At 38.7% G+C, this 16,808-nt stretch overlaps 1 protein-coding gene across 3 annotated transcripts in view; it reads right to left on the reverse strand.

Annotated features, from left to right (window-relative positions):
* Nucleotides 1-1,715: 1,715 nt before the first annotated feature.
* The window catches only part of LAMA1 (laminin subunit alpha 1), a 103,270-nt gene continuing 88,177 nt past the window's right edge, over nt 1,716-16,808 (reverse strand). Inside the window, exons 52-63 of one of the 3 annotated variants that reach the window (XM_066183143.1) lie at nt 15,917-16,031; nt 15,558-15,728; nt 14,988-15,139; nt 14,312-14,497; nt 13,689-13,851; nt 12,443-12,555; nt 11,233-11,422; nt 9,144-9,302; nt 7,892-8,045; nt 7,159-7,292; nt 5,834-6,056; nt 1,716-5,377 (exon numbers count right to left, since the gene is read on the reverse strand). In XM_066183143.1, the coding sequence (XP_066039240.1) occupies nt 5,217-5,377; nt 5,834-6,056; nt 7,159-7,292; nt 7,892-8,045; nt 9,144-9,302; nt 11,233-11,422; nt 12,443-12,555; nt 13,689-13,851; nt 14,312-14,497; nt 14,988-15,139; nt 15,558-15,728; nt 15,917-16,031 (1,921 nt within the window). In that variant the 3' untranslated portion in view covers nt 1,716-5,216. Of the gene's footprint in view, nt 5,378-5,833; nt 6,057-7,158; nt 7,293-7,891; nt 8,046-9,143; nt 9,303-11,232; nt 11,423-12,067; nt 12,139-12,442; nt 12,556-13,688; nt 13,852-14,298; nt 14,498-14,987; nt 15,140-15,557; nt 15,729-15,916; nt 16,032-16,808 lie in introns of those variants that run through there. The other 2 variants (XM_066183152.1, XM_066183159.1) reach the window with 2 other exon arrangements.

A 16,808-nucleotide genomic window follows, 5' to 3' on the forward strand; every position in this document is an offset into this window, starting at 1 on the left:
TAGTACTTTTGGTATTCCAGCTTCCAAACCATTGGAAAAATACCACATTAGTTACGCTTTTATAAGGATTACACTTGTGCCAGTTGGCCCAGGAGGTGAGGAGGGCAGACCAAGGTACGGTGTTCATTTCCTGACCTGGTGTTAGAATAATTTTTGGAAATAATGCAGTGGCATCAGATGAATGAAACACTACTGACCACAGCATAACACAGAAGCATGACAGAGATGTTGGAGAAGGGAAGGTGTTTGTCAGGCATGGAAGGTGGGAGCTCAGCATGGAGCAGTGCCAAGACAGCTGTGTGAAAACCAAACCTTTCTCCTGTAAGTAAACCCATACAGTGTGTTAATGCAATACTTATGTGTCTCAGTCACTCCTCATGAGTACCTGATACTGGGGGAGGGAGGCAGGAGGAGGAACTACAGACAGCTGTACTGCTCAATGTATGTACCACTATGTATCTCACCACCAGTCTTCCAAGATCATCTGTCTGGATCCCTCAATTGTAATGCCACAAAACCATGCCCCCCTCCCTTCCCGTCGCATTTTCAGGAGACAAAGGCTAGGTGAGAAGGGATATATGCCCCTAGCTCTGCCTTTTAATTGATACTCTCAGAATTAAATCTGTGTAAATGCCAGACTACGAGATGTGCTAATGGTGCCACTTACAGTCATCATCTTTTTTGTTAAACATTATAGTTTCTGTTTTGTAACCAAATTCTTTTTATTTTGTTTATTTTAGCTTTAATATGTAAGCAATTTTTATACTCTTCAGCTGCATCAACAAGAGAGATCTTTGTTCGGGTCTTGTATAATACAGTATGGAGAAGAAACAGGGCTTCCAGTGAGAAAAGGGATTTAATAATTTACACATTAGGTCTTTAAAACCATAGCCAATCTGGGCCCAGTTGTGCTGGGGGTTTTACAAATACATAGCAAATTGCAGCTGGCATGCAGTCTAAGCAAACACACAGGCTGACAAGAGAATCGTGGGCTGCAATTGCATTGGGAATGTCAGATAGGATGTCTGGTTTGGAGCTAGTCAAGAACAAGCGATGTTTGTCACTCAGTCACCTCACTTTGTGCTATGCTGAACTAAAAAAGGTTTGCTGAGTAGGGAAATCACAAATCTCTGGAAAAGAGCAAATATTTTTTTCATCTGTGTCATATGCAATAAGTGGGAACCAATGCCTTGAACTGCACAATGCCCCAATCATTAGATGATGTTACCCAATGAAACCACCCCCAGCCTGAGCAATGATTTTTGTTCCTGATTTGGACACAGAGATGAGGCAGAAGCTCTGTTTATTATAAAGCAATTTAAAAGCACTCTGAACAAAGTCCCCCAGGTGAACATAAAGTCTGCTGTCCTGCAGAGAAAGCCTGTAACTTGTGATGCTCTGCTGAAGCTGTGCAATGAGGATCTGAACCAGAAGCAGAGCTTCTAAAATGTGTCAAGTTAATTGTGTTCTCCAGTAGTTAACTTTCATTGTTAGTGGTCAGTGAAAGAAACCAACATTGAATCAGTAACTTTGCCAGCAACAATAACGTCTACAGAGGGCAGATCCTGTCTTCTTTCTTATCTTGATAAAAAATGATAAAAAATTAGTAAGATTTTCTTTAAAACAGTGACATTTTTAACTTTCTGGTTGTTTTGGCAGGGGTTTTCGGGGGGGGGGGCGTTTCTTGTATGTTTGTTTGATGTTTTTTGTTCTCCTTTGTTTTTCCTTTTTCTTCTTAACACTACAGGAGACATAGTTGCAGCCAGGAAAAAAACAGGACAGTTGTATTATAAAATACACTCCTTATTTTGACAACTATTTATTTTAAGTATACAAGAGATAGTAGATCTGTGGCTTGTTTATAGGATTGTTTATAAGACTAAGCATAAATGTTTTGTCATGTGCTTTGCTCCCAGTACCCTTTAGTTCCCTCTGTGGCAATGGACAGCTCTTTCTGCTTATGCTGCCCTTGTCAGTTGTAAAGCAGGACTAGTACTTTCCCTATAAAGGCAACATGAGAATTAGCTGAGTTAAATTCTACTCTCAGTTGTAGCCAAACAATTCCCTGAGCAGATCAGGAGTTACAAACATCCATCTGGGAAAAACAAACTCAGCAAAGGCTTTTTATGTGGAAGGTGCTTTGAATAAAAGAGAATCATATAAATGCTAAGCATAATTGTATCTATAGCCAACTAAAAGGCATTCTGTGACTATACAGGAAGACTAAACATTAAGAAAATAATTTGAAATGTCACAGCAAATGAGCGAACTTCCTACAATACTTTCAGACAAACACATTGACCTCCTCCATCTTGCCCACTCACTTCACTCTGTGTTTTCAATGGCTGTGCAAGGGAAAGGACAGAGCAGCCCTGTGTTCATGCTGCAACTTGCTCAGCATGTTCTGGACCTCATCAATGTTATTTCTGAAATAGATCTCCCTGCATTCTGTACAGAATACAAGGGGGTTTTGGAAGTCTTCTACCACTTCACAACCTAGGAAAGTCAAATATGATGTAAAAAAATCCACCCTGTGAGCTCTTGCTTTATGTGAAACTGCCTATAAGGTAGTGAGACGTGCATGTTTGCAGATGACTTACATTCTACAGAGTGGCCAAGTAACTCCTCTCTTTGAAAACAGAATGACACAATTCTCTTTTGATAGAAATGGCCCTAATGACCCATGTGTAGTGGTTAATACTGTTCCACATTAAGTTGTTTTGTATTGTTTTGGTACACTAACTTGATTTAAAATGCAGCAGACAAATGGAACAAGCTCAATGGCATTTTGAAATATGAGGTCTCAACTTTAGGTCCTATATTTCAAGATGCTGGTGGGAGCACGAGGGATTTTATTCCTCCTAACAGAAATTTAAGGCAAAACTAAGTTACAGGAGGATTGTCACCTAACAAAAAGTAACATATGTGGAAAGCTATTAATAAGAAAGTGATAACAAGCAGAAAGAAATTTACTGAAATTCCAAAGATGCCTCAAGCATTTACATACTCCATGGTTCTACAGGGACAGCATTTTGCATACAACACAGAGAGAGAGAGAGAATATTGTAAAAAGCAGGTGATGCAAAACAGACTGGAATGCTTTAACCTGTATATGCAGCAGATGTCATTAGAAAGTGTGCGTGTGTGCAAATGTGTCTATGTCCATGTATAATATTAACTACCTCACTCTGCATTTTCCAGGAAAAAATATTTTGGCTTAGACATTTACCATTTAATCTATTATCAATTTCATATTAAAAGTGACAAAGTATTTTTCTTTGTATGAGGCAAGATTTGAAATTACAAAAAAAATCTAGTAAAATACATATTTCAGGATATAGATGAAATTCTATCAAAACCACGTTGCCTAAATTATGCTTGTAATGTGAACCTTGTTAGATGAGATGTTGGGGTTAATAGACAATGAATACAAACACACAGTGTTTTATTTTTATTTTTCAATGGGTTTCTATAAATGTGTGTCTTCTCTGGAAAATAATACAATGCCACTAATCAAAGTGAAGCGTTTGTACGTACATTTCCCTTAGAATCCTCATTGTGTTATGTGTTTTGTTGAAGTACGCCAACATGTAAGTGTTTTTGTACAGCAGAGTGTGTCCACTGTATTGTATCCATGTCAAAAATAAAAACAATACAACAAAGCCAGCTCTTCAATTCTAAATACATGTGTTTTGGATAGAAGCAGGGGGCAGAAAAGCAGTGGTGTTATCTGTTTCAAAAAAAACTGTGTTGTTACAGCACCTGAACTGCTGTACAGAGATCATGTTCTACCACCCTTGCTGAAGTGGAGGAGCTCTTTGCTCCAGGAGCTCTTCCCTTGGACTACCTCTATGCAATGTACAAAACACACTGCTTGGAATCCTGCCTCATTGAAAGCAATGGCAAACTGCTTTGGAGTTTCATTTCACCCAGTTTTTTTAAACTAGTACAATATACATGGAGAAAAACTAATTTTAGAACAAATTGTACAAATGCATAGTAAAAGCCAAATTAGAAGGAGCAAACAAAAATACTACTAGTTCAAAGAAAAAAAAAAAAAGGAGATGGAAGTAACTTGCAAAGAACTATGTTTATTACAGATTCATGTTAAAGTATGAGACATTTGTCACTGCTCAATGATCTGGCCAGTTGATGAATGGATGTTCTTACTTGATTGAGACTGAGTACACATCCCCCAAACCTGGCTCAAGAACAGCTACTGGAAGACTTATTTTAGAAACAGAGGCAGGCATGGTAAGAATACAACTGGAGCCTGGTCTCAAAACTGTCTCCCAGTGTCTGTAAGAAATACTGTTTTTCAAAGAATGAGGCATTAGTTGGCATTGCCAAAATACATAGTTTTTCCCAAATAAGACTCAAATTGTTTCTTCAGCAACACAGCACTTCACAGGCATCCCTGTGGCATAGAGATGCTGCTTGTGCTGGAGCTGATTCCATGAAAGCATAAACAGGAACATGATCTGTCTAGCCAATGTATCTATAATGAGCCTCAGAAGCATCGGATAGTAAGGCAGAAGGAAAAGGAACTGGAGCTACCCTATGAAGTATAACTAGGAAAATTCTATTCATTAAACTCTGAATCTGAGACCTTCAAAATTATGCCTTTAGTCAGTCTCCTGCTCCCTCTGCTGGACTATGTCCATTTACATTTCATATAATCAGAGTCATATAATGGCCTGGCTTGGAAAAAGTAAAGATTATCTAGTTCTAACTTCCCTGTAGCGGACATACTTGTAACTTTTCAGCCTTCCAGCTCTTTCTTCTAACTAAAATACACAGACAACTGAACTACATAAAGTAATGCAGTTTCCTGTACTTTTATTATGTGGTCCAAAATATTACCTTCTTAGAAAACTGCCAACACATAATAAAATGAAATACTGTGAAGTAGTCAAAAGAAAACATACTGTAAACACTGATTAATAAAAATTCCCAAAAGAAAAATACCCAAGTAATGCCATCAAAATTGTTGTAGAGGTACTTGTTGTTTAAAACCATTTAGTTAAAATGCAGACATAGAGCTTCTGATTCAAAGTAAAAAAAAATAAATGACCTGAGTTGGAAAACCACCAGAAAAATCAAATAGATGCAAGTTCTTATCAGTTCTTCTTTTCATTACGAAATGAGAATGCAGAATAACATACCAAAAAAAAAAAAAAAATCCCTCTCTCAATCCAGACTGGCTTTGCTACAGTTCAGTGCTCAGCCCCAGGGCAGGAATGAGGAAATACTCCACGCAGGTCAAAAGCTCTGCTAAAGTCAAACAATTCTGTATGTTGGCCCTTGGTCAAAACAAGGTTCCTCAAACAGCCATGGAATGAGCTCTTGCTTGTGAGGCAGTTTTGCTTGACATCAGCTGAAAAACAAACATGAAATTTGTAAAATGTATTTCCACCAAGCTGAAAAAATACAAAGATCCAGATTATTAAAGTTCTGCCCCTCTGAAATGAGAGATAAAACCAACACCTGAGGAGCATCAAGTTCCATTCCTGTTTGGATGAACTGCGACAGCCCAACATGGACAGTCACTGCTCCTTTCAAGCCTAAGCCATGCATGGCAATAACTTGGCAGAGTTTGCAGAAATAGTTCTTGCCAGGGAACAATGGAAGATGAGAGGGAAAAACAGCAGAAAGCCACTCTGCATGGTGTTTTTGAAGTTAAAATAGAAACTAGCAGAATATGAAGCAACAGCTGACCTGTACACAGTCACAATTCCCATGGCAAACCGAAAGGGAATGCATGTTAAGAGTCACTCTTGTGAGAGTGAGCACAGGAAGGGACGGAAGGGAAAGGAAATATTATTGTACCTACCAGGATAACCTCCAACATAAATGGGATTGTTCGTATCTGCAGATGTTGACTGGACGTAGGGATTATCAGTGTGAACCAAATTCCCATCAATTATCAGCGAAATGTGATGTTTGCTTTTGTTTGCTTGAAGCTTGTGCCATTTCCCATCACACAAGCTATTTGTGCCTCTTGGTTCATATGTAGCCGTTATTCTGCCAGCTCCATTGTTGACATGGAATAAAACCTGTACAAACAGCCAGATGCCAATGAAGATATCAAGTAAGAACACATTAACTAATCTGCCTAGATAAAAGCACAATCACAGTGGTGCAGAGATTTCCGTTTTAAATGTTTGGCAATATGCACGGTTAATGTTTACTTTGATGGATAGAGTAGATCCTTATTAAAGTGTTTTTTAAGATTTAAAACACTTAGATCTACCTATGCAATGGTCCATTCATACACTTCACAATGTTTCTTACAAATACAAATCAAGACATTTTTCACAGAAGCTTTCTTCTGTGAAAGAAGAAAGCTTCTTTCTTCTTCTTTCAGACCAGATCTGAAAGAAGATTCACAGTATATAACTGAAGAGAAAGAAGAATGAATGGCCTGAAAACACTTGTCATTGCCAATAAATGTATTGATTTTTTTCACATATTTATTTTTCAAAGCAGCAGGCATTTCCTCAACTCTGTGGTGAGGATTAATATGTAAGTTGTAACTGGGAAAGTATGTCCCACAGAAACAGTGATATTTAACACTGTCTCCAGCTAGGAAGCTTTGAATAAAAAATGAGCTATTTCTGCAAAAACAAATACTTAAGAGCAATCAAGTGTACATTTTTTATGCAAGAGATGACAGGAGAACTATGTATATTGATTGTTAAAAGGTTTATGGAGCATAATGGCCAGTAGAAGCAGAGAATGAGTAAATTGCTCATGAATATTGAAGAAGAGGTTACAAAATAGTGTGCATTTTACATGCAATATTTTTCTCAAGGACAAGGATAGCTTTACCGCAGAAAAAGTATTAAGCAATAAAAAAATATATATATATTTGGTCTAACATACAGGGTATGTTGTACAGGAGGTCAGAGTGGCTGCACACTAACATAAACCACACTAATTAAAAATCCAAAAAGTTCCAGTGACTTCTGCTAATCGCACATTTTATCATACGATGGCAGTGAGAAACCTTAAGACAAAGTCTGTCCCGTATTTGTTCTGCGGAAAGTTGCCTCCATCACACTTCACTGGTGTGTATTTCATGCATTCCAAGAGTTTTAGTCTCCCAGTTTCAAACAAGCCTCTGTTAAATCCGTGTGCCTGCACAGGGCAGCCTACCTTGCCATGAACAATTTCCAGTCCAATGGCATCAACCTTGGCACTGCTGACCCCGAGAATAACCCCATGCGCCACTGTGGTACGGAACTCCAGGGTGATGTTCACGTCAGACCGCACTTTGTAGCCTTCTCTGACTGAAAAGAAGACAGAAGCTTCTAGCAGAAGACTTGTAACCCACAGTACAAAGTTAAATATATACGTTACCATTAAAAGGTCTAAAAAAACTTGTTAATTATGATGCTGGAATGTGACCTTGCAGAACCTCTGGAAAATAAATTTTCTCAAGTCATAATTCCCATTTTTTTAATTGGAAAAGATAAATTCCCAAGTAAGTTTTTTTTATCTTAATTTATATTTAATCCATTCTATCTCATTTGTAAGAAAGTAAAGAGCACAAATGTAATCCTTCATGTTACTTCACAAGTCTTTTGTCTTCATATTCTTTAACAGACCTTAATATCATGAACATGGACATTCTCAGCTAAAGAAAGATGTAGTCCATGTCTTTCCCAGTGGTAAAATCATTAGTTCTTTTATTTGGGCAAGATAGCCTTTTGCAGAAATAGCCACTTTTGTATGGAGTAAAGGGACTGAGTTAGAAATCCATATGCAGGGCATGCACTCACTGTGTGAGGAGTCAGCTAATTACACACAGTTCCAGTAAGACCTAAAAGGAGTATGTTTTCATTAACATTAATTCAGTAAGGCACTGTTTTCATTTAATGACACTTACCAAGAGCAGCAAAGCCACTTCCATCGAAGAAAGTACCATCCTGCACTGTTCCATAGCATTTATTCACAGCAAAGATAGAGACAGGAGTCTCGTTGTCCAGTTGTTTGCCATTAATTGTCATGCTACCAATGCAGGCAGGAATACTGTGAGTAACCTAAGCATGTGGAAACATACGAGACAATGTTTAGTATACACTGCTGGGATGCTGTCTTAGGGATTCACCTGATCTTACTGTAGATAAAATATTATCTGAACGAAGCACAGCAGAATCTAAAATATTTACATGATTAAATTTCTATTGTTACATATAATTATGTAATAATGTCTTAGAGTCAAAATCAAGTAGTTTAGAAGCAGAGTATACACTGTCTAAAATATACAGAAAGAACTGTACTTGCTTGACTGTGAGCAGGGATACACCCAACAGTAAAAACATTCCAAACCTGCTTCAACAAATTAATGAGTAATCAAAACTTTTGTAGGACATTTTGCAAGTTCTTTTCATCAGAAAGATTCATCTGAATCACTCCAGAGGGTGGCTGATCCCTGGAACAGGCTCCCTAGGGAAGTGGTCACAGTACCAGCCTGACAGAGTTCAAGAAGCATTTCGATAATGCTCTCAGGCACAAGGTGTGATTCTTGGAGTGCCCTGTGCAGGGCCAGGAGTTGGACTTTGATGATCCTTGAGGATCCCTTCCAAATCAGGACATTCTACAATTCTATGAGAAGTATTATCATCATCACTGGAATCCTCATTGATATAATGGGCTGTATAAGGAGGAAGGTGACAAAAACCCACCCTCTAAAAGCATGTATAAAAAATATGCTTTAATCTAAAAACAGCTAAACCCAGTCTTTCAGAGGTATTTAAGGCACCTAATTTCTGTTTGAATGCAATAGGACTCGGGTATCAAAATGTCTGAGATTGTAGGTCATGTTTTTCCCTTATACTGTGAAAGACAAGAATTTATATTCTTTATCCATTTTTAACAGAGAAACAGAATGAAAAAAAGTTCTGTTAAGGGCTATTACTAACACACAAGGATACAGGCTGTAGCTGAAGTCACTAAGCCATAGAAAGATAGAAATATTTATCTGGTAAAGGGTCATTACTTTCCTTGTTGCTTCTTTTCCTAAGTACTTCTTTTTAGCCTGTCAGCGACAGGATGCTGAATTAGATGGGTTTGCTGCACTGTGCTCATACTAGTCTTGCAAAATGCCAGAGACATGCCCCCACCCCAAACCTTCTTACATTCCCAAGATTTTTTGGCACGTAGTCTAAGGGGAGTCCTCCCACATAGAGCTTCCCTTCCACGTCCAAGGTGCTACCATCTCCCAGAATATTGACTGCTACCAATTCCTCTCCATCCACAATGATTGTGCCTTTCCTTTTAATATATTCCATCTTTACCTGGAAAAAAGGGAAGCATGTGAACATAAATGAGTAAGCTAAAATTGTTACCTAATCATCGTTTGCCATAGAAATAAGCGAGACAATTGTTCAGTGGTTCAGTTGCTTTGACATACTGTTCTGAGGCACCTTCTTGAAATTCTTCCTGAGACTGAGACCATTTCTGAATGCAACTGAGCAGTTAAACAGCTTTCTTGCCTTCCCAAAGGCTCACAATGATTTCATACTGTCCTGCTAAGGTTTTCAGTGTTTTATTATTTCTTTAAATCACCAATTTATTGCCTTAGGGTGTGGGTACATTACCGAGTTTGGAGAAAGGCATTCTGTGCTGGCCTCCTGCAATTATAGCACTGCCCAACAGCTGAGCCATCTCAGTTCTCTGAAGTGCACATTCCTATGCTGTCATTTTATGATAGGCAATGCAACATTAACTATGACCAAAAAGCTTTCCAGCTCTGTCCATCTTGTTCACTCACACCCTTATGCCTGCCTTGCCCTAAAACTATTACTCACATGTGGCTGAGGGAAGTCAGCTAGCCATTTATTCTTCTCTATTTACTTTTAGCCCCTTTCAGAATCATCACTAGGCTCAACGTGAAGTTTCATGAACATTTGGGCTAGTAAGGGGTTAATATAGTAAAGCAGGGCGGCATGAGCAGAGGGCAGAGAATGAAAAGAAGTGGTGCTTCTCTCAGTAGCAATGCATATTAGTTTGCATTGATTGCAGAAGGACTGCAATGATCACCCCCAGCTGGGAAGTGGTGTGACACAGCCTCTGAATAAGGCTGAAGGTCCTGCTTTATGTCCTGGATAGTAAAGATAGATCAGCTCTTCTACAGAATCTGTTCAGCTCTTAAAATGTGGATAGTGTCAGCTGGAGTTTTATGCATGTGTAATTTTAAACATGCAGCTGTAAGTCCTGGAACATTCTTCCTTTCAGGGTAGGCAGCAGAGCTTAACTGTGGTATCTCTGACGGAAGTTCACGTTTCCTTTCTTCATGTTAATTTTTGCTGTTTTTTCTTCTGCTGATTGTTTATGAGAAGCAAAAAGAACTCTGCGGATTCCCAAGACACCTAGGAAAGCTGGCAGCTTTGTGTCATCAATCACTTTGTCTCACAGAAGCCACTTCCTAGAGTGAAGGCTTCACATATGGATAAGCAAGGGGAAGCTTAACAGGATGAATTCTTGTCATCCTCACCTGTTTTTAGGAAAAGTGATATCCTCAGAGTTACTTCTAAAACTCCTGCAAACATCAGCCACTTCTCACACAGAAAGCCAGAGCCAGTAGCAGGTGGGCTGCTTGGAGGAACCAGGCCAACAGACTGATGCAATCTTTGTGGAGAAGGCTTTGAGTGCTATGTGACACCTCCAAGCTGTAGACATAATTTCTCCTCAACTCAAGACAAGTCCTCCATTCATTTCAAATGTCCCCCTTTCTTCTGTTGCCTCAACCAAGGAAAGGAAAGACAGTGCTTCCCTGTTGTCATAAGCTTCTGTGACATGCTCAGGTAATAAGTGGGAGAAAAGATAAACTGTGCACCCACAGATCTCTGTCATCCTGTCACACACAGAGTGTAGGTCTTAGGTGACATAATGCATTGAAAGCTCTCTGCGGAAAAGGTCAGATTTTTCAGACATCTCTGTTAGGTCCTTCTCTGTTGAAGATGACCATCACTACACATTTGGTGAACTATTTAATTCCTAAATAGTTTGAGATACTTGACAATAGTTGGAAGATGGATTTGATGTACAATTAATGACAATTTTAAAAGGAAATATTTATCAAATGGAAGTTTTCTGAATGACTTCATGATTGGGTTAGAACCACTTTGCTTTTGCAACACAGAAAATATACAGAAAAGGCAAGCAAAACCCATACCAATACCTCCAGGGGAGAGAAAATGGAGCACAAGACTGGCGACCACCTACCGTATGCCATTTTCCATCACTGACAACAGCAGGGTGAAGAGCTACCGCTTTTCCTTTGCCTAAATCAAATGAGAAATGGAGCTGTCCCCCATAAAGCTGTAGAGCTGCATAATCGACCTGGTTTTGGTGAGCCATGTAGTAAATCAGGCCACTGGAGGCAAAGGTTCTGAGATTCAGCTGGACGGAAAGTCTAGACAATAAAAAATTCAGTGTTACTGAAAGGTATTTCTTCTGCAGTGATGAGAAGTTTTCTGGACACAGAGAACAGCCTGAACCAATTTACTGTTATAAAAGGAGACTTATTATTACAAAGGCCAGAAAAGTAGAATTTGTGTTGATTCTAAGAAAGCATGACAACGTATTTCAAAATAGAAATCAGTGCCGTACATGTCAGCAGTAGAAGTGTCAGAGTGAGATGAACTTTAAGAAACAGACTCAGCTGTTTGTGACTGCAGGCTTGCCTATTGCCTCAAGGAAATTAATCCATTTCAGGATAACTTTATGGCATCCATTACTATTAGCCAGGCTTGCTGGGATATTATAGGCAGACTGAGAACAGAGGGAGGCTTAAAAGGTAGAGATGAATGAGCCATTTATTATGGAGACACTAGGTCCAGACTACATGGCATCAATCCTCTCCAATGTCCTCTGCTCAGTAGCTGTAACAGAGGGGCTAGAAGGAAAAAACACTCTTTTTTCAATGCCTGCAGAGACTTCCTGAATTGAAAAAAGCAAATACAAAGAGACTTGCAGGCTGTGTGACAGGGACCTTGTTGGGAGACCCTCAAACAAGAAGCAGAGAGGCTATCACACATTAGGTCTCAACAAAATGATTCTTCTCAGTAGTCTTGTCTCCCCTTCATGGAGGTGCACTTGCAGAAAGTAGAGGAGAGGGTGAGATGTCATCTGCAGCAGACAAAGGAATAGGGACCAGATGCGAGCTCAGTATGTGGAAAAAAGAAATCAAAGTACTTAGAGAAGGTATAATGAGACTCAAGAAAAAAAATGCAGAACTCTGACTATGAGTTAAAACTCATGATCATTAACCTGGGATATGAGACCTTCTTCCATGAGGAGCCCACAGAAACCTGAAGTGAGGGCCATGTTCAAAGCTGGCAATGCAGTGATCAATCATGAAAACCATCACGGCATTTCTTGCAGCTCAATACAAAATAACCCTGTGGGCATGTGTGATTCAGGATATACTCACTTCTTCCTGACAGCAGACTGATTGAAGAGCAGGGTCAAGTGGCTGCCTTTGGCAAGTCCAAACTGATAGGCACCTTGAACATGATCAGGCAGCTCATCTTTTGCACAAACTACCTGTTAATGAAAGGACTTTATTAAGCAGGATAGTGTCAGGTGCTGCCCAGCAACTGTTGAATGACAATGTGCCTGCATAGAGCTTCATAGGACGCAAGACTGAGCCACAAGATAACCAAAGTATACAGCAAAACATCAATTAACTGAACTCACAAACATTCCAACCTATGCTCAGGCTCAAAAAGAACTAGTTCTAATGATTAAGTTATGTCTTGTAGACAGCATTGGCCTTTTCTACTGAGAAATGTTTGTAGTTTGAGACACATTCAATTCACTTTTTGTCTTAATTGGTAGCCCTTTTGATAAATAATGCTGGAAGTACAATTTCAGTGTGAAAGTCTTACAGATTTGGTAGAAATATTTTCCCATTTTATGAGGACACGCTTTTGTTATGATTTCGGTTACGGAGAGCTGAGGAACAGTGTATGAGCCAAATAGTCAAAGCATACTTTAGCTCTAAAAAGGACAACATTTTTTTTTATAGTTCCAGTTATTTGTATGAAATCTTGCTCTTTTATAAAATCAAATGTATAATATCTTGCTTTCTGTTGCCAGAGGAAAATGGTTTCAGGATGCTTTGGAAACCCTTCATTATAAAGATGTGCAGCTGCAGGAGAGAAGTAATGCTGCCTTCTCTCTTGGGAACAGGGACTGTGTGAGAGGAAACAGGTGCTATGCAAGCTGCATTCAGACACTGTGTGTCTCTTAAGTGGTTTGTGCCTCCTCTCTGACACAGAGCAGAGACTACATGTGTGTGACCAGGAAAATGTGAATGCAGAACTGCACAGCTAATGCAAATCTGAGTAGAGAGTCCCTCTGGCAGAAATACACTAAAGATAATAGTTACTGTCAAGTCCTTCTGTTGGGAGATTATCATTCCACTTTTTTTCTTCTTTCTTGTTGTTATTGCTGCCTGAAGAGTGATAAACCTAACTACATTTACATTCCAAATGGCTAACAGGCTGCTACAAAGGTTAGGATCAGTTTTTCTACAGAAAACAATAATTTCAAATCAACATCCATTGAGCCATTCCATACTGCAGAGGAAGCAAATATACAGAGTCTACAATCTGATAATTCTCTACAAAGAAAGGACAAAAGAGGTGGCAACAGAGTTTTGCTGCAATATGTACTTTTTTTGTATCTGTGAGAGGTCTCAGGGGAACTGGAAAAGCCTGAAGTTCAGGTTGAATCACAATGTCTGATGGCTGTACTGCTGGTTTAGGCTTCTCTGACAGAAAGCAGCTGTCCATATCCACACGTTCATACTTCATGGAAGTGGTGAAATACAAAAGCCTATATTTAAAAAAAAATAAATTAAGAGGTGCATTTCTGCTTATTTCTAAAGCAGAAGGGACATATTTTACAAGGTCTTTCAATAGTATCAGGAGAAAATAAAAGAAGTGGCATCTGTGACAAACAGATTGAGAAGTGGCAAATAATCTGTCCGTAGAGCAATATGAATCTACAATATTTTTGGAAAACCATTCTGTCTGTCACTGCAGATGAAATTACAGTAGAGAAAGCTGTGCTTTGTGCAGCATCTCCATAAACATTAAAGACATTTTTAATACTATTAAGAAATATAGCTGGTAATACCCATTTTCTGTCTGTTATAATACCCAGATCATGAGTATCATGCATTTGTTACGTTAAAAACGAGGCAAACAGAAGTGTCATGGAAGAGATCACAAACTACATTTAACAATTACTATACACAGTTTTCCAAAACAAGGCAGTTACCCTTCTGACTTACTCCTTGTTGAAAATAAGATTGCTGATACAGCCATGAAAGGAGCCAGCCAATTTTAGCCCTAAGATGCTCTCTCCTGCTGGAATGCCACCAGCGTAGAAGTTGGAAATATTAATGGGGCTATTTTCCGCTGCTGAACCAAGCCTCAATTCTGCAGGTTTGCTTTCATCCACCTGTACAGTTATGATCCTGAAAAAGATAAAGTAGGGAAAACATTCAACAAGGTCTTAAAGAGCCATTTTCAGATGAAAAGCATTCCTATCAGCCTCAAAAATGTCCTCTTCTATTAAATAAAAATTCCATCATTTTGATAATCCTTTCAATGTCTTAAAACTGGAAGCTATTCTTTTGATGATTTTCAAAATGAAAAGTTTTGACAAATATCTTTCTAAATTATTTTGATAGCTGTGTATCTTTTTTCTAATACTATTTAGTATGCTTGTACTCAAGTGCCCCAAGCTGTTCTAGAGATTTTGAGAGCTTTTAGCTACACCTCCATCAGTGGCTGTATGCTGTATACAATTACCATGTAAATCAGAACATCTGCATTGACAGCAGAAAAACACAGCCCTGATTATCCCACCTAATAAGCTAGCAAAGGCAATTCCTCAGAGAGTGCAGTGAACTGACAACAACACACAATAATTAAACAGGTAGTACTCTTTGCAGTCACATGTACCTCTTATTCCGAATTAGGATGACAGAGTGTTCTTGTCCATCACTGTATGTTCCATTAGCAGACTGAAGAACTACTTTCCTAGTACTTGCTCTATCTCCAGCATTAACATGCACTGCAAGATGACCATCAATCAGCATGATGGAAAAGAAGGGCTGTAGATTTAATCAGAGGATTCATTTTTAGCTCTAGTTCGATTTTCAGATACTCAGTGTTTAAATAGAACATACACGGGAAAAATTTACCTCCAACTTGTTGCAAACTTTTTAATGAAACTCCAAGACTAGTTGGAATTGTACTGCTACCTCTTAGAGTGCAAAGCCTTCAAACAGCAAACACAAAAGCTGGACATTTCTCTGGTCAAAATAACTCTAGGTAAAGTGCAGGAGTTTTTTTTATACACCCACACCCACCCACCCACACTCCTCCTCTTAGAGCAGGAAATGGTAAGATTTTCTCTTTGGATTCTAGAAGCTCCAACTGTCTATCAGATACACAACACAACCAGACTTGATTTTACAAAATAAAAATGGCAAAAATAATCCCCAAAACTTCTTTTTTTTCACTACTTGCCAAGTGTGCTTGTCTCCGTCGTCGCTTTTCCAGTCCCCTGCTGAGTCCAGCAAGGATGATGCCACTGCTGTTCTTTGTAGCAAAAGTTGCCATCAATTCTGACTCTGGGCTTAATGACTTAGGTACCAACTCAATATATCCATTGTTCATGATGCTCACAGTGTGAATAGGCTATTTTATGAAGAATAAAAATAAATACTGAATTTATTCCTACATAGTGTCAGGCAAGAAAAAAATCAAATATAGATTAGATTATCTTAGAATTTTTAAAGACAAATCTGATTCAACTCACTGTAAACACCACTATTCACTATTCCATTAAAACAAAGATCAGATCACAAAACTTCAAAGTCTCCTACCTCCAATACACAGCCTTTTCTTACTCCATATGAATTTCTAAGCAAGTCAAAGGTGGAACGAGATATTTCCAGATTCTTGATGCATCCCACATACATCCTACTATTAAGACCTTTCCTGAAACACAAAACAAGGCTTTCTTTCCAAGGAGTAGTACTTGCAATCTCCTGGGAGAAAGATTAATTTCTCTTCAATGAGAGAAGAGAGAGAGATCTGTTTTAAAGAATGCAGTCAGTCCACTGTAAGTGAAAAGAGAGTAGTTTAAATTTTACTTTCAGATACTAAATCTGGTCTTAAAAAGAGTCAAGACGATGTTGTGCCCAAATGAAAACATCCAAGTGTGTAATGCTGTGTTGTCAGGTCAGGTCATTTCCCAAAACTTTAAGGTGAATCTTCAGCTGAAAGAAAATGGATTGTGTAAAAGGGTAACTGTAGCCGTAGTATTAATTTTTCAGTTTTCAAGTCTGAAGGATGCCTAATTGGGTTCCTGGTTTAAAACTCAGAAATCTAAGGCTATCCTGCCATAATCCCTTACAGGCTAGTATGCCAGCTAAGATTAACAAGTCCGCACTCTGTAATCACTGTGCAGAGACCAATAATGTACTAGAATTTACCTTATTGTCAAGAGCATGAGGAAAGTTTAATTAGATTTTTTCTTGCCATATTTATCCTTTCACAGTGAAGCCAGTGGAAGAAATGTGACTTTGCAAGTTCAGTACAGACATGCAATAAAAAAAACCCCATAAACTACAGACAAGCTATAAAATATGTATTTGCAATGTTTTCTGTTGATCTGTTCACAGTTGTTTTTCCTCTGCTCCAAGTCACTGAATAAGAGGAATTCTGAAGTACAACTTTTATCCTTAAGCACAGTTTTGCCCATAAATGCCATCT

Source organism: Chamaea fasciata, unplaced genomic scaffold, assembly GCF_029207755.1.
Source record: "Chamaea fasciata isolate MVZ Bird 193981 ecotype frontalis unplaced genomic scaffold, bChaFas1.0.hap1 SCAF_1, whole genome shotgun sequence".
NCBI lineage: Eukaryota > Metazoa > Chordata > Aves > Passeriformes > Sylviidae > Chamaea > Chamaea fasciata.